Here is a 22,317-nt window from a genome sequence, read left to right as displayed (position 1 = left end):
TAATTAAGAACCCATCAAAATTCATTCAGAACAACTTACAAAATTCATTTAGAAATTCACCTGTTTCATTCGCGAGCGTCCTGGAGAACCCCTGCGCTTCACTTTCTCACCATCGGGCTTCAGTGGATCAAAAGGCAAGGAGTCCTCAGTTTCGGTGAGCAGCGAATCTGATCGGGTCCTGCCGGCTGGCACCAGGCTAAGCTCCATGGACAGCATCTGAGAGTCTGCCTCTGCCGGCGAGCCAAGAAAACCACTACTGCTCTCATCACCGTGGCTAAGGTTTGAGGTCTCATCAAGGACCAGCTCTGGCTTCATATCCTCCTGCAACTCTTTCCTGGCCTGATCCTCTTCACACTGACTCTCATCTTTGAGGAGTGAATCATCTAAAGATTCCTCCACACCCTGCTCATCCTCCTCTTCTTCATCCTCAGACTGTCCCATTCTATCATCTGTGTCAGATGCAGTGGGCATTTCTGTGTGAGGAGCAGGGGATGGAGGAGTCCTGTTTATCGTCTCTTCTTGGGAACCCATCTCCTCCAAGTCCATAGCAACTGGCTCCTCTTCTTCTGCAACAGGGAGTGTGATTTGAGATAACTGGGAACATGGGCTTGATGGAGGTTTTGCTTTTGTGGACTTAACAGTACCATCCAACTCTGTCTCTGATTGAGGAGGCTTGTCTTGCGATTCATCCTGCCTTTTTATATTAGTCCCAGCTACATCAGATTGAGCCTCTTCTTTAGTGTCAGAGACAGGGCTGTCTGGGCTATCCTTTATAGGAGGGTCCTGAGTGTCCTCTGGTTTTTGCTCAACAGCCTCTGCAACCACCGTTTCACTGGTAGTTTCATCTTCTTTTTGCTTTGCATCAACATCTACAAACAAGAAAGTGATACTCAAAGACCAAAAAAATAGCTTTCATGACAATCAACTTGACAAAAAAAAACTTTATTCACCAAATGGGACAACTTCTGTTTTTCACTGTTAGTTTCAGTATACATTTCATAACTTAAGCATGAACCTCGTTGGTTTTCATGCATCAAGCGTGCATGCCTGAACTTTAATGTCTAAATATGAATGCTGTAAACATCGTTTACAAATTAACATTTATGTGTGAACAACAACTTAAATACTAAATTCATCTCAAAGTAAATCTATTTCTTAGGCTACTCCATTCAAATGAAGATTGTTTTATTTTCAAGCTCTTTATGAATGTTTTGAAAGGATTAACAGAACGAACAACTGGGGGTAACTAAATCTCATGCATCACTTCAGGCTCCTTCGAAAGCAAAAATGACCTTCAACTAATGAGATGGACTGGAAATTTACCTGAAACAGTTGCTAAAAGGGGCTGCTGCTCTGTAGAGACCTCAGTGTGCACATTAGCCTCTGTAGAGCCCTCTGTACCCTCTGGCCGTAGTGCTTCCTCCATAATGCTTTCTTTCACTTCTGCTATTTCAACCACCTCAAGCTCGGTCCCTAAAATGAGACAACAGCTCAATATACACATCTAATAACAGTTAATAATACTCTAGTCAACAGAGAACAGAAACTTGATCGAAGCATCATCAGCTTGTACTTGACGCCAAGCACACAACCATACAAAGAACATTACAATGCATGATTTGAATCCATATTAAATGAAGCATTTTAAATTCTAATATAACGTAAATGTGTCATTTAAATCTGTTTTCAGATTCAAATAATTTAAACAGGCAAGTACTTTATATTAATAATAATAATGCAATAAATTGATTAAACATGACATTAAATTGATTTTCTTTTCTTTTGAATGATCTATTTAAAGAAACCTAAATCATTGTTTTGAAAATGTGTTTAATTCTAACAATAAAAAGGGAAAATGTTTCTTGAGCAAAGAAATAGCATTTTAGAAGAAAATTCTTAAGGTTAATGTGACAAAAATGAGAAAATAATTAAAAGAAATAAATGTTGGACCTGATTTAATAATAATAATAATAAAGCTTACCCAATTCTACTGGCACCTCCAAATCAGTTTTCTCATCTACTTGCATCGATGACACCTCAGCCTCGACGGAAACCTCATCTGGGATTTCTTTGCAGAGCACACAGATGCATTTCTCCTCAGGAGGCCCTGACAGTGAGGCACAATCACTGTGTACCCATCTGTGAAAGACATCAAACGCAAGTTAAATATATGCACAGAGACAAATAAAGGTGAGTTTGTTTGTTACTTTATAGTAAATATAACTTCATACTAGTGAATTTAAAAAGGAAAAGTACACTTTAGAAAACAGCGTTTTCGTACAGCACCAACCCCTCTTCTCTAGACATGCAGCAGCTCTTTTTGCCAGCTCTTTATGGCAGGAGGTACACAAACTAACCTGTGGCAGATGGCACAGTGATGTTGAAGGGAGACCGAGGGTTCAGTGGCTTTACTACACACGCCGCAGACAGAGGTGCGCCTGCGCTGACAACCTTCACATACTGTGTAGCTCTCAAACCACTGTTCAGAGCCAGGAAGCTTCAACCCTCGCATGCCACAGTCAATACACACACGGCACCGCTAAAACAGACATGCAAATGAGGTCAGCCAAAACAATAGACAGGTATTTTACTCACAAAAATCACATTTTCCTATTTGCCAAACTTCTGTACAAGCTACTATTTAGCCGCTTTCACTCAAAGAACCCCCCAAAAAAGGAATCACACATTTTGTATTGCTGTATAGGCCAATAAAACTACACTTATCCATCATGTGCACATGTTGGTGTTCAAATTGGATAAGCCTACAAATCACATGAAGGCATGTGGTCGATAAACCAGGATGGTTTTAGCCATATTAAAAATAATGCCAACTTAAAATCTTGCAGTGTAACTGTAAAGTGGAGTATGCTTATATTTTTGACTTTATTATGCTTCATAACACTGTGTTAGGTGAAATAAGTTGCAAAGTATGTGCAATCAGAGCAGCAATTAAAGGTGTCCAACTAATGCACGTTTACATATTAGTTGAACTGAAAAGCTGCACTGTGGAATGCAAAACAGTGTTCTGTGTGATCAACCTCTAAAAGTGTTGTGACGACAATTGTCATTATTAAGTGAGCCTTGGCAGAAAAACTCTACTGGTTTCTCTGTATAGTTTGGGCATGAGAAAAGAACAGAACAACTATGTAAATAAACTGAACAGGTCTGATTTCTGCCTTAAATGGTGATATTAGACAGATAAAGAGCATGTTCATGAGTCATGGGTATACACTTACTTTGCACTTCCATGAATCAGGGGGAACAGAGTCCATGGCTGGCAGTAGACAGAAGGTGTGGTAGCCCTTGTCACAAGCATCGCAAACCAGCATCTTTGAATCCTCCCCTGGTTGCCTGGATGTTATTAAAGAAAATGCACTTTTACCACAATCTCTATAAAACATTTTATATATAATATAATATAATATAATATAATATAATATAATATAATATAATATAATATAATATAATATAATATAATATAATATAATATAATATAATAACGTAAAAATGCTAGATCTATTCCAACATACCTGCAGGTCTGGCACACCTTGCACTCAGGACACTGCCATCCTGACCGCTGAAGTGGTGTAGCACTAATCTCCAGACAGGCATCGTGATAGTGCTGCCCACATCCAGTACAGTACAGCAAACCCGACAGGTCTCCAACCGAGTCACACACTGCACACCGTGCCTCCTCTCCGGCTGCAAAACAAACACAGACTCATCTCAGCAATCCTGATCATTATTTACTGATCATATCGCATCTCTTCTTCTGCAATTCCGTACCAATCTCCTCAGCCTTGTCTATGTGCTCTGGACAGAGGAGCGCCAGCTGCTTCATGGACTGGAAGGATCCACTTGCAGCCGAGCAGGGGAAGTGGTAAAACCGTGAGCAGCCTTCGGCCCGGCAGCGGATAGTAGCACCCATCCGTTTACAATAATCACATGGCTGAAGCAGAGATACAAAAGCCAGGTAAAAGATGGAAAAGTTAATTTGCCTGTCATAAAGCAATATTTATGGAGGCTTAATGCTTTGATAAAGGAAGCTCTGTGCCTACCCGCTGTATCCCTGAGACGACTGCCTTATCCACGTTTATCAGCACCTCACCCTCAGTCTGTTCCACTCCCTCTGACCACACGGCACACCAGTGGTGAACCCAGCAGCTCCCTGATTCAGAAAAAAGGATTTGGAGTTATAAAAACTACATAGAAGAAAACATGTTTACGGAAAAAGGTTGAGAGTTCGTATATATCTTTCAAACATAAACAAACCATAGCCATTGCTTACAAACTCAGTTCCTAGAGGGCTATAGCTAACTATAATTAAGCACACCTGATCCAGTTAGTTATATCTTTCAGGTTTATTTGAAAACTACACGATTTGTGTGTCGGAGCAAGATTGAAACTAAAATAAAGTTTGACACCCCCTGCACTATATAATATACACAAAAACAGATTTTGACCCAGTGCAGAGCTCAGCATTAAATCCAGTCGCAAGAAATGTAGGAATAGCTGATGGAATGGTTACTTGCCCTCAGACTCTATACACTGGTTGATAAATGTCTTTATGGCATGCAAACCCTCATTTTTGTTTTCCAATGATACACAACTTATTTTTTAAACAAACAAAACTTATTTATTTGTTTGTATACTTCATTGTCCCTCAATGGGAAATTTTCTGTGGAGTCACACAGCACTTCAGCAAGTCCTGACACAATAACAATTAAAAATAAGCAAACATGCAAAAGAATTACATACAGAAAAAAAATCCATCCATCCATCCATCCATCCATCCATATATATATATATATATATATATATATATATATATATATATATATATATATATATATATATATATATATATATATATATATATAAAAATCACACTATCGATCAGTGTTCAACAGTCTGATTGACACATGTACAAATATAACACCTGCTACCATGTCAAAGGTTGGAATCTTTTTTTTTTTTTGTCTTTTTTGGAAAAACATTTTTTTTAGAAAAAGTTTTACTTAGCTAAAAACTTAGCTAAAAAAAAATAAACACAATTGATCAAATGTACTGTCAAGATGTTCAATCTTTTGACAACAAGTCATTTAGAGCACAATGACAATCTTGTCATTATGCATGTGTACATGAATACATGTATATTAGATTTTTTTATGCATTAGATAAAACACTAAATTTTATATTTGAACATGTACATCTTAGCTTTTTTTGTTTGTTTGTGCTTAAAGTATTTTAATCCGAGGCTTTGTGAGCATTAAAGACTTTCTACAAGCATTTTTTCATTATCATACTGACCCCATACATTTGGTAGTATGCAAATGCTAAAAATAAATTAAATTAATTGTTTTATTATTAACAAAACAAGAAAAAATACATGGGCGTAAATTTGATTTAAAAGTAGAGGGGGACAATAAAGATAACATTTCTTGAGCATTTTTTTTTGAAGAGGACACAAATAATGCAGCCGAATTGTACCAATAAAGATATGTTCTCACGGTTAAAAATAGTTTTATCATTATTATTATAGCATGGAGACTACATCATTATGATTATTTAGAATTTTTTTCTCAGGTTCAATGACAAAGCAAATTTTTCTTCAAAACTATTTATTGCATTGTTTGTTGAGTTGTTTAGTCAACTGACTGACTCCTGAAGCAGAATAAATGCAGCAAAAGACATTTTCTATACTCATTTTAACTAACTTGTTTACATTACACTTGTTAAAATGACCGATCATATTGTAAATCCGTGAGCCTGTGAAATCTACTAAACAGCCACAACTCAGAAATCATTTTAAAAAATAGTTTACCCTAAAAGAATTGTCATTATCCCTTCAATAAAAGCACAACACCCTTACCTGACACTGTACATCTGACTGACCCTGCTCTGCCTGTTCCTCAATCACTTATTCCTCCTTTGCCTGTGATTAATATTGTGACATTAGTATTTTCACAAGCACTCATTCTAAAAGCCAAGTTGCCTTAGTATGTGAACTTTTTGTACTTGGCGTTTAGCTGCACTGAAAAATGATCTTGAAAAAACTGAAAAAGATGTCTATTTTCTCTGTCATTTTATCCAATACATGACACTGCAATGCAAGTTTATTTATACTGCAGCACATTTTATACATAATGGTAATTCAAAGTGCTTTACATAAAGAATGCAAAACTATCATAAAAATAATGACAACAATAAAAACAAAGAATTTAAAAAGGTTAACATTGTAATTTTAAATTAATTGAGTCACTTAAAACAGAATAGAAACTGATTATACAAAAAAATATAGTGGGGTTAGTGTGCTCAGTAGGGTTGGGCATCTAAGCTATAATGCCGATCCGATACGCATCTCGATACAAAGAATACGATCCGATATATTAGCGATACATTTGTGACATATTGCGATGCAACACGATACGATTTACACCCATATCACGATACAATGCGATAATTTAGCACTAACTAATTAGATCAAGTTTATGAGATGATGTAAGAAATGGCTGTGCCATTGAATGAGTTTGATTATTTATTAACCAAGCAAAACCAAGACTTTTTTTACAAACTGGCTTTTCTCTCAGAGCCAGAGTGTCAGTTTACAGTAGAGGGCCATTTTAGAACATATAGCACATATTATTTAAGTATTTTCAAGATAAACAAAATGTATAAGTGCAATAAATATTAAAATTACATATATTTGCACTCTTTCAACATAAAGGTTTACCATTGCACAACAAGAATTGTGATTTGAAGAATTGTGCGTTTTGTTTAACCTTTTAAGGTGACATGCTGACTGACTTACAAATTGACAGGTGTGTGATGCGTGAGGCTAGCAAACACAACATAGCTTTCAGTTATGGTGAACACAGTTTCCATAATTAAACTTTTTATATTAAGGTCTGTGGCTCTGCATACAATCACTTTGGCCCAGCCCCAATTCTATTTCTGTACCCTTACCTTTTGGCCCTTAAACCCAAGTGTTAAGGGGAAGGGCTTCAAAATTTACTCGTAGGAATTGGGACAGCACTACAACACCTGCACACGTCATCACATGCCATCTCTATCTCATGCTTCATATGAGATCAGACAATCATGACTGCTGCAGTTATTCCAGTTGTGTTATTTTTTGGTGTTTATCTTCAGGAAATCACTGAAGGCATATATTATGTTATCATAACGATCTAATGTGGCAATAAGATCGTAACTATACTGTGTATTTACACCGTGGCCATATTCATCTATGTAAACACACCAAAACAACATTAACATTATAGCAGACACTGTGAAAGCTCATTCCCAGCCACTAGACATGGCATTATTAGACACACTAGACACTACTGACAGGGTATTATAGAGTGATCGAGTGTCAGAATGTTGTGAAACTGCTGTATAGGAGTTATGATTAGGAATTATAGACTGCAAAATTTAGCAGATTTTATTTTAGCATAACATATGCTTGTTCGTTGAAAAAACTCATAATAATGACAATAAATACTAATTTGTGGATCTCCTTATTTCCGGGTGCAGCTGTGGCTGGTGTATTTTGTGAAATTTTCTTTCTCCTCTTTGTTCATCCCTTCCTCTTAGCCCTACGCCTTCAAGCTAAAGAGAATTGGGACACCCCTACCCTTTCACAGGAATGCGCAAAACGAGAGGTAGGGGTAAGGGGAAGGGCTAAGGGGTAAAATTGGGATTGGGCCTTTATCTTGCTGGAGTTTACAGCCATTTCACACTTTAACTTCAGGACGCACTAATGGCGCTCAGTCGGTTTATTGGTAGACATTGATAAATATTCCTAGCAAATCCAATAAATGTTGGAGACATACTCGTTACATAAACACACTTAATCGCACTTTAGCAGAGTTTAATTGAAATTGCACAGGAAAATCTTCACTTGAGCAACGTATATTTGAGGGGGTGTGCAAAATTTTTGTGCATGAACAGAGGAAATCAGTAAGCAAGCAAAGAGATACACATGCTCGTATTACATGAATGCCATCTCAACTTGTAATACTGCGCTCACAACATTTGTCATTGAAATAAGGCCACAGGTAGTTGGTAAATCTGTGTAAAAGGCCCAACAGAGTGTGCTGCCACAGCTGAAAAAAAAATCCTAAAGGAAACAATGTGGTGCATTAAATTTCCTTATATTACCTGTGTCATCAAAGAGAGATGCCAGACAGGTGGATTCAGAGAATCCAATGGAAGACAGGTCATCGTTTCCAGCTGCTGGCAAAGTGGAAACAGAGGACTCCAAGCTAGGCCGATCAGAAGAGGGTCCAAAACACTGAAGCTCTCCTTGGCCATGTAGACTACGCTCCACACAGCTGCAGAGAGCACAGGCCCTGACAGTCTCCCTAGAAAAAAACAAACAGCAAAAAAAGATCAGGCTTAACGGCTCAGTGTAATCAAATAAGATGCATTAACATTTAAATTTTGCCTTTTATTTGACCTTGGCTGATAGATCTATGCCTCTAAACAGTGACTATTTTGTCTACATCACCTCATGTTCTGTTTAATGAAGATAGCCTTTTTCATACAAACATCACTATTCAAGCATGACCTACATTTTATGCAAAGCAGTGCAACCGCAATATTTATAGAAAGCCTTACAATGATGAGCTGGAAGTGTCCACAGTAGTGCCTGAGATGTCCTCTGCAGCAACAGGGGCATTCAGTTCCCCCTCGACTTGGACGCTCTCCTTTGCTGGGGTCCCATCATCAGCTGAGAGAAACATGCCGTAAGTTAAAATGGACCAAATATAAATATGCCCTTTAAAATTCCTAATAGGTAGCACTGTTCCCTCACAGGGAATTCAAGCAAAGGTCAGATGGAAGAGAGGATTCCCATTTAAAGATATCATTGCCGGGCAAGATTTATTATTTGCTCAAAAGATCTCTGGATTATTGCATTCAAAAGATAGTTGCCCTAAAAAATTTAATTCACTGTTTATTTACTCACCCAAAGGCCATCCTAGATGTAGATGATTTTTTTCTCTTGAGCAAAACATTTCTAAAATCCAAGTAAAAGGCTACTGACTACTTTGAAAGTCAAAACATAAATAGACCCTTATGAGAGATGTAAACAAAAACAATGGTGCCAAGATATTTCCTGTTTTACATTTTTAATTTCTATAGCTTCCAAAAAGAGCTACATATTGATAAATAATGTTATGATAGCATGTGATACAATCAGGTTTCATAAAGTAAAACGATTGATCTGGGCAAGAAACTAAACATTATTTATAACATTGATACCTTTAATTCAGTTACACTCTGAATTACAAGCTTCTGATAACTTGGTGCATATTGTACACCCAAATGTAATAAAAAAAAATTTCTGTTCAAATGTTATTGCATCCAGAAAAAGCACAAACACAGATTTAATAAACAACATAATGCTAGCATATTCCCTCTTTGTTGTAAACAATAAATACATCAATTGAAACAAAAGTCATGAATAGAATGCCAGGAGCATATGATGAGGCTGTGGATTAAAGACAATGTTGTAAATAACGTTTGATTTCTTGCCAAGACTAATCATTTCCTTCATTAGACAGATATACAGTCAGCAGCCACAGGTATTCTATTTTTTTGGATTTTTTTTTACTCTTAGTGCTGATCAGTTATGGGACAATAATAATTTAAGGTTTAACGCTGTTTTGAAAAGTCAAGGTTTTAAAACCACCAAAATTTTCTGCTATACCGTTTCTAAGGTATACGTAAGATTCAACAGTACCTCCAGCAGAAAAGATATCCAAAGATGCTGTTTTAAATGATAAAGAAATCTGTGGTTTTAAACTAATGAAGACAGCAGAAGTCAATAATTTATTTGAATTATTCAGTCTGACGTTTACTCAAAGAATATATTAAAGATATTTCTCAAAATAACAAATTTTGTGTTCAAAGAGGTAAAAAGTTGTTGTTTTTACCAGGACATTTAAAAGGAATATATTTTAGAGCTGTAATTAAAATACCGTGAAACTGATATTTTTATCCAAGACAAATGCCAAATTTCCTGACTATTAATATAATATTTCAATTATCATGTGAGAGTGGTGTAGCCACTGTAACTTAAATGTGTCAAGATTTTAGCCACACTCGCTTCCATTCTTTTCTAGCCATACAAAATAGCTTGCTTTGCTGATTGATGTTGCAAACGTATAAAATTGTGATGCATTGCCATACTATAAACATGCTAGTTTGAAGCACAATCAGTTTGACAGTTTGCTGGTATTTGTTATTCTTAGTAATTTATCCAAAGCAGCAAATGAATAATCAAATCTTTTGCAGAATAGAGCATATTTCCACATTATACAAGAAGATAAATAATAAACACAAAAAAAGACAGCTGTTGTATTAAGCACATAGTAGACATAAAAAATAATGTAGTATTTTAACGGGTACAGCCTGACTGCATCTGAATGCAAGCGATTGTCGGCTGACATGGAAAAACACGGCAATTAAAAAATAAACAAACAACAAGCAAAACATGAAACAAAAAACATGGGATACCAATATTACATTTTGATAAGACGTCAAATTTAATCCAACAAACAAAAATCCCTGATATTCCATTACTTGAAAAAAAAAAAAGTACAAAATTTCCTGACTTCCGATGTCTGGGATAAACATATGAAAATTGCATGACCAGTGGGAACTCTATCTAGCTAAAACTTTGCTTTATGTTCTACTTAGAGCAGGTGTGGGCTGGTATGAGATTCTGACTGTATGATAACCATGGATAAAAATATCACGGTTTTACGGTATTGAGATTACTACTCTAAAATAAGTACCTTTTAAATTTCTGGGTAAAAACAGCAACTTTCCACCCCTTTGAAGACAATATATTTTAATCTGGGAAACATTTATAATTTTTTGGAGCAGTAAACATGTCAGGCTAAATAATTTAAATGATTCATTGACTTCTGCTGTCTTCATTAGTTTCAAAAACACAGATTTCTTTACAACTTAAAACAGCATCCTTGAATATCTATTCTGCTGGAGTTACTGTTGTCCGAAAAAAATGTAAATAAAAAATCTTGCATATACCAAGTGAACGGATTAACCAAAAAATTGGGCTCTTTAAAAGGTTGTCTTTTCCAAACCGTGTTTACCTTTAGAACTGTTATCGTCCCATGCCTACTTAAAAGAACCAAAACCTTGAAACGCCTAAAGGATGAGTAAAAAAACAGCATATTTCCTAATTTAATTCAACTAATCTTTAATGCACACTGTTGTTCAGAATTTGCATTTAAGTAAAGTACTTTCTTTACCTTATTACACACTTAAGACTAAAGAAATCTTTTAGAATTAGAACAGAAATCACATAGAAATCATTTATGTTTACTAACCTGCAGTTTCTGAATCATTTTCTTCGCAGTTTGATTTCTGCTCGTCCATTCCTGCTGAAGAAGATCTCTATTACAGAGATCTGAAACAGAGAGACCAGTGACATGATTTAAAAACAAAATGACCGTGTGAGACAGCAGAAGCATGTACAAATCCGGATTTTGCAATGACCTACAGCAGCAAAACTCTCTTATTTTACTCAACCATCTGAAATGAGGCAATGGAAAAGTTAAGAGTGGTCAACTAGTGATAACCTATAATACACAGCACAGCATCAGCTAAATTTGATCAAGTATAGTGCCATGTAACCGCGTAATTATCGAGCATAATCCAGCAAACTTCAAATTACTCCACACCTAACTACGCAAACATTGGTGTATTTAGGGAAACACATCACAAAGCAGCTTATTAAATACAAACCATGAGGTGGATTCGCGTGTTCGGTGCATTTTCTCCGTTTTGGTTAACGCTGGTAGATAAACAACGGCTAGCAGATTTGTTAAATTTGTCTGATCCTGCAGCTGCGTCGTTCCGCTCAGCTTACAGTAGTGCCAAGACGCGGCTAACACGCTAGCTTTCTGGCCGGGGTTAACAAACTCTCTGCAAAATAATCCGTTCGTCCATCACCAAAGCAAGCGAATACCGACACGCATACACGGCTCCGTTTGTTAGCGATTACCCGCGGTCAATAAAACTCAATAATTTCGTGCATAACTAAGATAACGCATTACTTTCTTTATGTAAAACGACGTTAAAGGGAGAAGCACAAAGAAAATACAACTTCCGTGTAGCGCGCTTCCTGTGACACACAAAACGAGGTCGGGATAAAACATCGCCAACGTTATTTTGTTCCGCCAGTTCAGAGTGGACGTTTTCACAGTAAGGAATGGGTCTGGAAACAGTGTAAATTAAGTTTAACTTGATTTGCTATGTGTTCTGAGTAACATTTATGGATATTACAATGTTACTTCTTTAATCACTGAGTAACTTCCTGTTTCTGCACAAAGTTGCACTTTGTTACTCTGACATCTGTCTGTATCTGTATCATCTATCTGTCTGTCTGTCTGTCTGTCTGTCTGTCTATCTATCTATCTATCTATCTATCTATCTTTCTGTCTGTCTGTCTGTCTGTCTGTCTGTCTGTCTGTCTAGCCCATAGCTACTTTACAAAGAAATGCAATTCAGCTATGTGTTGCAAAATATCCTCTTGTATAAAACATGCTAAACATAATAAATACAACGTCCTGTACTTGTCAGGACCTTTGCACACATACTTCCGGATTTACATGCCTGTTTCCTCCCATGTTGAAAAAACAGAGATGTAAAATTGTATTGTGAAATCAGAAAACAGCAGATTGCACAGCTTTTTATTATAAATAAATTCTAACTATGTATAATTTCTAACAATAGTTTATTTGTATTATTTTTATTACAATGACAGGTGTAGTGGCTTGTCATTAACATTTAAAGGGATTTCACAGCAGGTAAACAGACTGCATACTATTACACAGTACAGTACAAGGACCAGTACAAGGACAAGACACATTGTTTAGTCGTATGATTCCCTTTAATAATGATGATTCATTTATGCATAATTTTAAAGTAGGCATATATATCATCCACCTTAAATTAACTTAACAAATACTGTGTTAGTAAAAGTACAGTTATGGAGGGAAAGCAGCTGACATTGTGTTGATGTTCAGGTTTATCCTGATGCTAGCAGGCTAGTCAGGAAACTCTGTAAGATTAATCTTAATTTAATGTTTTTTGCAAATTTCTGTCGCAGTTTCTTTTATAAAATTAATTTATTTCGTATTTGCATAAGGAAATGTGTACATATAGCTAACCCTGTACAAACTGCTTCCCCATTTCAACTTTTAACTGCGTAGCTAAGTACAAAATATGGGACATGCACTGCCATTCGCCCTACAGTTTTCATTTGCGTTGGTCTGAATATAATGAATTAAAAGCACTCGATACTAAAAATAATAAACTCACAAGATTTGTGATCTACGAAGCTTTTAACCTTAACTTAGGTTTAAAAACCTGTCAAGCTAAATCCTTTCACACTAATTTGTTGACATGTTTCCCAATCGGTTTAAGTCCCAACACGCGAAATGACAACCACCTTCACGCATGTTACAGACTACACATAACAGGTTATTACATTTTACATATAAATTCGTCTTTATTATAGCATTTCCAGTAGTTTTATATCGATAAAATATCTAAAAGTAACCAAACAATGTGCATGTGAAGCATTGAACGCTAAGAATTGGCGTCCTTATGTGCTATATAGAATGTAAATTACTGCGAGAAGCCGACGTGCATTGTAATAGGCGCATTTTATTCAATTTTATTGTGTTCGCAAAATAAATAAATAAAAAATAAATAAATAAAACAAATCGCCCAGTTTCACATCTGCTAACTCAGCATGCTAGCAAGATACTTTCACACTCCAAAATGCTGTTGCTCTTTCCAACAACAACAAACATGGCAGCTTAGGTGACTTAACTTACACGGCATATAAACGATATCACGATAACATATATTTGACACTAAGCGACACATTAATTCTTAAGCTTTCGGTGTTTATACGGTCTTGATGACTGATGGTTCGTGTACTGGTGCTTGCTAAAAATATGGCTTAGCCATTCACTACCAAGGACATAAACACTCATGCATCACGCTAAAACTAATAACACAGCGAGCTAATGTGAAATTTTCTAAACGGCTAGCATAAGAACATCACATTCACAACGTTGGTGTTTTTAACCTTGAGTTTCTGAAGCGCAATGGTACGTATGAAGCTAGCAGCACATTCATTTTGGCCGACAGATTCGCACTCACTTCGCTAAATGGACGTACAGAAGGGGGGCCCGAGCATTGCTGGGGTGATTAATCAGCAAGTATAAATTTATTTTAAAATAAACAAATACTACTTTTAACACTCACCTACAATGCGCCGCTAACGTCCTCGTACATAATCGGAACAATCCTCCGGATAATAATCGCCGAGGTCCGTTTCATTTCATTAAGCTAGCTTTGGCTAGGCAGGGTTTACTAGTTTGTTGTTGATGGGGGAAGTGCTGTCGGACGAGCAAACGTTTGCAAAACTACCTGATATTAAGAATTTGGCTAGCCGAGACCATTGAATCAAATGACTTCATGCTGTACTCTCATGTTTGCTGCTTTCATCCAGACTGCTTTGGCTAACCCACACCCAGATCTTAAAATCTGGATAGATGTAGCAAGCTTGTTTGATAAACTTGCTTCATGTAACAGTTTGAAGGAGACTGCATCGGCTTTCTGCCTCTGTAAAAGCAGGCTGCAGATTAAAGCATGTTTTTAACACCGGTGCTGAGTCCAACTGCGACCCCTACTTTTGAAAGGACAAACAAAATAGGGGTGCACTAGTACAAACTCTGGGTCATGACATTAAGATAATGAGTTAATTCCGTAATTTATTTGTCAATTTACTGTAAAATTAGCGGTTTTGATTAACAATATCTATCTATCTATCTATCTATCTATCTATCTATCTATCTATCTATCTATCTATCCATCCATCCATCCATCCATCCATCCATCCATCCATCCATCCATCCATCCATCCAGATAGATAGATAGATAGATAGATAGATAGATAGATAGATAGATAGATAGATAGATAGATAGATAGATAGATAGATAGATAGATAGATAGATAGATAGATAGATCTGTTTGTCTGTTTGACTATTCTTTTTCATTTTTAAAAGGTAGCCATTTTAAGCAGGCCATTTATTATCCAGCCACAATATTTACAGCAAGCTCAGTACAGAGACAATTAGTCATACTAGATGTCAGTGCACCCTTGCTTTCAAAATTAGCACACTGCTAGCTCAATGAAAATCGATCCTAATCAGAACATTTAAGATTACAAAATGAGACCACAAAACATTGCATAAACAAAAGTGAACTATTAGTCTATTCTTACACTAGATAAGTATAGATTTAAAAAGACAGACTTTATTGATCCCAGGGTGCAAATGCATGAGCTGTCTGTTTAAATGAAAGTCCTTCTGTATTATAAATGCCTGTATATTACATGCCTATTTCTCATTCAACATGTTCCGAGAACACATGCATAACAAAAACCAAGCAGATTTAGATTTATTGTTCTTTGAGCTGACAAGCATAGTTATGGCACTCAACACACCCTGACAGACTGTTTTAGCAGCGAAGAATATAATGAAACAATGGCGAATCAAAAACACACTGGAGTATAACCAATGTTTAGCACAATGCAGTTAAGATGTCTGTAGAATATGATGTTGTCATGCTGTCTTGTCTATTTGGTGTACAGTGCCTTTTGTTTTTCTTTTAGAGCACAAACTGAGATGTTGATTACATAGAACAATCAATAGAGCTGCACGATATTGGAAAAACTCAAAAATTTTTAAACATATTTTGCAAAATATATTGCAATTTCACCAGATAACTTAAAATCTCTTATTGGAAAGAATTTATAATGTTTGATTGATTGGAATGATGCTGATCTAATAAACAATCTATAAAGTCTTTGGGGTACTCTGACACAATTTCGTAGTTGTCTGTGCTACCTGCAGTGCATTTTTGTATTTTCATTCATGTTTTTAGACAGAAATTGATGAATTAACCTTCACTGTTTGCATTTCCATAAAACCTAATAAACAGTCTATAAACTTTTTGGGGTCCCCCGGCAGGTTTTCGCTGTGGTCTGTGCTATTTGCAGTGCATTTCTGTATTTACAAGTGTTGTATTTGAGAATTTTCATGCAAAGCAATCTATAAATATAATCAAGAAAAAGATAAGTATAATAACAACACACTATTAATCATTTGTTAAGCATTAGCATATAGTGAATTCATTATCTGTATTAGCTCTACATTAATAAACATTTGTAAGCAGTTTATTACTGCAGCTACAAATGCTGTATTCTTGACTTTTAAGCACATTTATAATGTGCTTAATAATTGTACTTTCATAATTTCTGAGTGATTCATTTTTCCTTACTAAATTAAGTATTCCATTATTTACAAATCATTTGTATTTAAAAGTATTCAATGGTTTTTAAGATCATTCAAAAATGCATAATTAAATGATTAATAAACTATTGAAATCAACATTTATATAACTTATTATTTAGGCGTAATGATTACTATGTATGTTGATAAATGCTTTATTAACACATACATGCAGGTTAGAATCACATGAACAATAATCTTTGCATTCCTATCTAAAAAATAATATTACTGTAAAATTAAAAGATGGATAAAAAACAACAATATAATATTTGTAACAATATAATATGATGCAACATTTCAATGGTAATAGCGATGTTTAAACGGTACAGTAACTTTATTTGAGATAAGGTTGCAAAGATTTATTTTGAATTTAATAGGGTTTAATTTGTGGATCTTCAAATGAATAGAAATAAAGTCATTTATATTCATTTTTTTCTGTCTAGAATTTAACTGAGCATTGCATTGTCATTTATAAGGGATTTATAAAGCATAAATAGACCTCACTTTAGATTGGGTCACAAAACTGGATGAAGTTGAGTTAATAAAGCATTTATTAACATGCAAATTAACTAAAAGTATATGCCTGAATAATACGAATTATAAATGTTCATTTGAATAGTTTATTAATCATTTACTAACTCATTCTGAGTGATCTTTAAAAGCCGCCAACTATTCTTAAATAACTGGTTTGTAAATAATGCTGTAATTAATTTAGTAATAAAAAATTAATTATTAACAAAGTATGAAAACAAAATCATTAGGCACATTACACATGTGCTTATAAGTCAAGAATACAGCATATGTAGCTGCAGTTAAAGTATTAAAGTAGAGTTAATCAGTTAAAAGATAAGGAATTTACTATAAATGAAATATAAATGAAAAATAAATATAATTAAGTAAAATTAATCGTAGTTATGGTCAATAATTGTACAATTTCTCATATTTAAGTAATTTTAAAGTCATTATACAATTACAGACATTAAACAAAACACATTCAAATTATAAATTATAACCCAGACTCAACATTGCATATCCTGCGATGTGATATTGTGAATGATCACATTGCGATATCGATGCTAAAACGATATATTGTGCAGCCCTAGAACATAACTTGTTTTTCTCTGTTCACCCTGACCATACTATACCCCATTGACAACTTCTTCCCGGCTTTCACCATGCAGAATTAGTTTGAACACAAAAGGTTTGAAGGGAGCCTGACTAAGCTTTGCATCTGATTGGTTCTCCGAAGTTAATGGTTGGGTGGGCCTACATTACAGTGTTTTACCATTGGCCTAAACCAGATAGGGTTTATAGCATCTCTTCTCCAGTGGGGGTGTGTGTCCATCTGCCCCCTTCATGGACAAGATAATCCTGGGTTCTTTACCTTCAGAGCTGTGAAAAAATAAAGGCAAAAGCATGCACTTTCAAAAACTCCTTAATGGGTTACTATAATCATCCCCCCACCCCACCGCCAAATATCTACATTTACAAAAGTGATTTAGCATATTCATAGTAATCATGTATCAGCAAAGGAAGAGACTAAGTTAGTTTCAAATAACTTTTCTGAAAATAAAACTTCACAATATGGATCAAATATGCTTTTATTTAAAGTGTTACCACTTTTGTGTTAAACTTACAGTTGAAGTCAGAATTATTAACCCCCCTTTGAATTTTAGTTCTTTTTAAAATATTTCTCAAATGATGTTTAACAGAGCAAGGAAATTTTCACAGTATGTCTGATTTTTTTTTTCTTCTGGGGAAAGTCTTAGTTGATTTTCTTTGGCTAGAATAAAAGCAGTTCTTAATTTTTTAAAAGCCATTTTAAGGTCAAGATTATTAGCCCCCTTAAGCTATATTTTGTCCGACAGTCTACAGAACAAACCCTCATTATACAATAACTTGCCTAATTACCCTATGCTGCCTAGTTAACCTAATTAACCTAGTCAAGCCTTTTTATGTCACTTTAAGATGTATAGAGGTGTTTTGAAAAAGATATAATCAAATATTATTTACTGTCATCATGGCAAAGATAAAATAAATCAGTTATTAGAAATGAGTTTTTAAAACTATTATGTTAAGAAATGTGTTGGAAAAATCTCTCCTTTAAGCAGAAGTTTGGGAAAAAATAAACAGGGTGGGCTGATAATTCTGACTTCAACTGTATATGTGAAATGATGAATAAAAATATGATGTGCTTTTAAAAAAGGACAAATCATCATACTATTGTCATATTTTAAGCGTGGTTTCTTTATAAACCAATTTTGAGAGGATCACATGCTTATGATTGAACACAGCTGGTACAGCATCAGATCCGTATATTCCCACCAATCAGATGAATACTGACCCACTATAAATAACAAGAGTTTTCCACTCCAGTCATCTTAGTTTTGAAGGATCCCCCCTTCCACCCCCACTTTGATAGGGTGGCATGGCGGCCCAGTGGTTAGTACTGTTGCTTTAAAGTTTGCATGTTCTCCCTGTGTTTGCGTGGGTTTCCCCCTGGTTTCCTCCCACCGTCCAAAGACATACACCTTAAGTAAATTGACTATTCCAAAATAGCATCTTAAGATAACTCTTGGCTAGATATATCTCAGCACGTTCATAAGCAGGGGAGTTCTCGAGACCTACCTGAGCTCAAACTCCCTTCTCGCCTTTCAAACGGTAGGGAGCCCCAGGCTCGAGGATATTCTGAGTTCAGGGCTCTCTTCTAAGACAGCATGCCAAATACGCTTTATTATCAATCATCAGCTTAGTGTAACCTCTTGAAATAATAATAATAAAAGTTAAAGGCTAACAAATGGACAAAATTACATTAATTACTTTATACATTTATTACTGACTTCAGGAAGCTTAAAATAAATGGGAGGGGGGGGTGATGGGGAAGAAATACAAGAGATTATGAATCATATTATTCACACCATCTGTAGAGATCATATTATTCACATCATCTGTAGAGAGTGGTGTGTTTTATGGTGCCCACAAGGGGGTGTGAAATACTTGGTAAAAACAGGCTGATGATTTTGAGCACTGGAAGCTGATTACAATTATTTATATATGGTTAAACAGTGTTAACTCAATGTTTGGCTCAACTCATTCATATTTAGAACTAAATTATCAACTACAGGATGTGATACATGATGATGATGTCACCACTGCTTGCTTGGTTTGGGACTTGTGGAGCTGTGCATCAATGGATTTGCTCTTCTGTGTCTGGACTTTCAGCAGTGTCATTTAAACATAACTGAACTGAACTTTACTTCAACTCTGAAAACCGAACTAACACAGTTTAAATTTTTTTAAAAATTCAAACAGGAACCTTTATGTTATGCTGCTTTAACAAATTCTACATTGTAAAAGCATTATAGAAATAACATGAATTGAATTAAGTTGAATTGAAATACAGGTTGGTTTGTATAACTAATGTTTCATATTGGATCAAATAAATGTGAGAAAAAAATCTCTAATGTGTTTTGTGTGAATAAAATGTAAGCAACTCAGCTTTATTTAGCAACACAGTAAATTACAATTGTAGAAATAAGTACAAACAAAACAAAGGGCCTCAGGCCATAATCAGCACTACATGAAATATATATTATAAATCCAAAAGTACAAAAATAAATATTTATTGCTCTTTGAAATATTTTCTCGTAAAATAAACATAAAAATAAAAAGTCTACATTATTAATTCCATAACTGTCCATATTGTGATTATTCAGTGACAAGTCATATCTGGACAAAAAACAAGTTACCTTGTATATATTTTACATACAGTATATGCAACACATTTACATTAATGAATTAACCACAACTGGACCTTTTTCTGAGGTGAGTAATCATACCAGTTATAGTGTCTATTACAATTCCTTTTTGGTCAGTAGTGTTTAAAAAGCTGTTTTGCAGTTGATTTTATGTTTGCATATTCAGGGATGGGCATTCTTTATAATACAAGTATTTAAAATACAGTTAAAATCAGAATTATTAAACCCTCTTTGATTTTTTTTCCTCTTTTAAATATTTCCCAAAAGATGTTTAACAGAGCAAGGAAATTTTCACAGTATGTCTGATAAAATTTCATTTTCTTCTGCAGAAAGCCTTATTTGTTTTATTTCGGCTAGAATAAAATCAGTTTTTAATTAAAAAAAACATATTACGATCACAATTATTAGCCCCTTTGGGTTATATAAATTTTTAATTGTCTACAGAACAAACCATCATTATACAATAACTTGCCTAATTACCCTAACCTGCCTAGTTAACCTAATTAACCCAGTTAAGCCTTTAAATGTCACTTTAAGCTGTATAGAAGTGTCTTGAAAAATATCAAGTCAAATATTATTTACTGTCATCATGGCAAAGATAAAATAAATCAGTTATTAGAGATGAGTTTTTAAAACTATTACGTTTAGAAATGTGCTGAAAACATCTCTCTGTTAAACAGAAATTGGGGGGAAATAAACGGGGGCTAATAATTCAGACTTCAACTGTATGTATTTCAAATATAAAATAGTATTTTGTCATTTATATTTGATAGGGTTGATGAAAAAGGCTTAATATTTTGTATCAAAATACTTTAGTATCTAGTATTTTTGTATTTATAAAATACTGTAAAATACTTTGTAAGAAGTCTACATGATAACATCATTAATATGCAGCCTCTGATTGGTGCTTTCTCAGTTATTTGCCTTGGCTTGAGATCAGACCAGAAAATTGATTCATATTAAAGAAATGCTTGGAGTATGGATGGAAAATATGCAACACACATAACACCTAAAGATGGTGTACTAGGGTTTACTAAGTAGTTAAACTGAGACTCTGCAGTTAAAAAAGAACTCTTGAAAGAATGGATATACTGCACAAATAAAAATAGATTTAGGTGGATTGCTGATGTAGATGTCAAGTAAATAAGTACGGTGGCAATACTCACAATACTTCATTGGCAGTTGATTCATTTCCAATGCCAGTTGATTTGCAGGTGCTAATGAAAAGGAAAGATGTCTGTCTATGAAGAGTTTATTTGCAAAAACTGATAACTCCATTTTTAAAGATATTATGTTTTGCGTTGGCTGACGCTGTGGCGCAGTAGGTAGTGCTGTTGCCTCACAGCAAGAACGTTGCTGGTTCGAGCCGTGGCTGGGTCAGTTGGTGTTTCTATGTGGAATTTACATGCTCTTGCTCTCCCCACGCTCGCGTGGGTTCCCTCCAGGTGCTCTGGTTTTCCCAGTCCAAAGACATGCAGTACAGGTGAATTGGGTAGGCTAAATTGTCCGTAGTATATGAGTGTGAATGAGTGTGTATGGATGTTTCCCAGAGATGGGATGCAGCTGGAAAGGCATATGCTGCATAAGTTGGCGGTTCATTCCACTATGGCGAACCCTGATTAATAAAGGGACTTAGCCGAAAAGAAAATGAAAAAAATATGTTTTACGTTGTGCAGTGAAGAGTAGAATTGCAAAAAAAAAAAAAAAAAAAAAAAACATGGTTTATGGAAATTTCTGTCGTTTCTGGATCTTGTTTTTACTAAATTCATAAAAAATTATATCTAAATTTATTTTAAAAACTATGTGAGCAAAAAAAATTAATTTTTTAAATTTTACTGAGCCCCCAATGGATGGAAACACAATGAAGAGATGTACTACTATGTTTCATCTCATTATCTGCATTACATGTTTTTTACAGTGATTAAACATCTTCAAGACAGGGATTTCTGTATGAAATGTATACTAAAATGAAAAAATCCATGGTTTATAAATACCTATGTACAGGAGTAGAGATGGAGTTGGCAGCGAAGCTGACTTAAGTTGCTCAAGCATTGTTTACTTCATGAAGTTAGTTTAATGGTGAAGAGATTGATCAAATATGCCTATTGATGGAAGGTTTGAGAAGAAATGTCATGTTCCCTTGTAAAAGTTG

At 35.0% G+C, this 22,317-nt stretch overlaps 1 protein-coding gene across 8 annotated transcripts in view; it reads right to left on the bottom strand.

The window, feature by feature from the left end:
- Nucleotides 1-14,459, bottom strand: part of kmt2d (lysine (K)-specific methyltransferase 2D) — a 38,992-nt gene extending 24,533 nt beyond the window's left edge. For 4 of the 8 annotated variants that reach the window (XM_009296954.4, XM_017353673.3, XM_017353672.3 and 1 more), the window contains exons 1-12: nt 11,782-12,150; nt 11,364-11,443; nt 8,623-8,734; nt 8,164-8,366; nt 4,059-4,168; nt 3,787-3,949; nt 3,531-3,702; nt 3,237-3,351; nt 2,358-2,539; nt 1,982-2,139; nt 1,324-1,473; nt 61-869 (exon numbers count right to left, since the gene is read on the bottom strand). In XM_009296954.4, the coding sequence (XP_009295229.1) occupies nt 61-869; nt 1,324-1,473; nt 1,982-2,139; nt 2,358-2,539; nt 3,237-3,351; nt 3,531-3,702; nt 3,787-3,949; nt 4,059-4,168; nt 8,164-8,366; nt 8,623-8,734; nt 11,364-11,412 (2,223 nt within the window). In that variant the 5' untranslated portion in view covers nt 11,413-11,443; nt 11,782-12,150. Of the gene's footprint in view, nt 1-60; nt 870-1,323; nt 1,474-1,981; nt 2,140-2,357; nt 2,540-3,236; nt 3,352-3,530; nt 3,703-3,786; nt 3,950-4,058; nt 4,169-8,163; nt 8,367-8,622; nt 8,735-11,363; nt 11,444-11,781; nt 12,151-14,316 lie in introns of those variants that run through there. The other 4 variants (XM_009296953.5, XM_073939077.1, XM_073939076.1 and 1 more) reach the window with 2 other exon arrangements.
- Nucleotides 14,460-22,317: the final 7,858 nt, after the last annotated feature.

This window comes from Danio rerio, chromosome 23, assembly GCF_049306965.1.
Source record: "Danio rerio strain Tuebingen ecotype United States chromosome 23, GRCz12tu, whole genome shotgun sequence".
Classification (NCBI taxonomy): Eukaryota; Metazoa; Chordata; class Actinopteri; order Cypriniformes; family Danionidae; genus Danio; species Danio rerio.
This window is presented reverse-complemented; position numbering and strand designations above follow the sequence as displayed.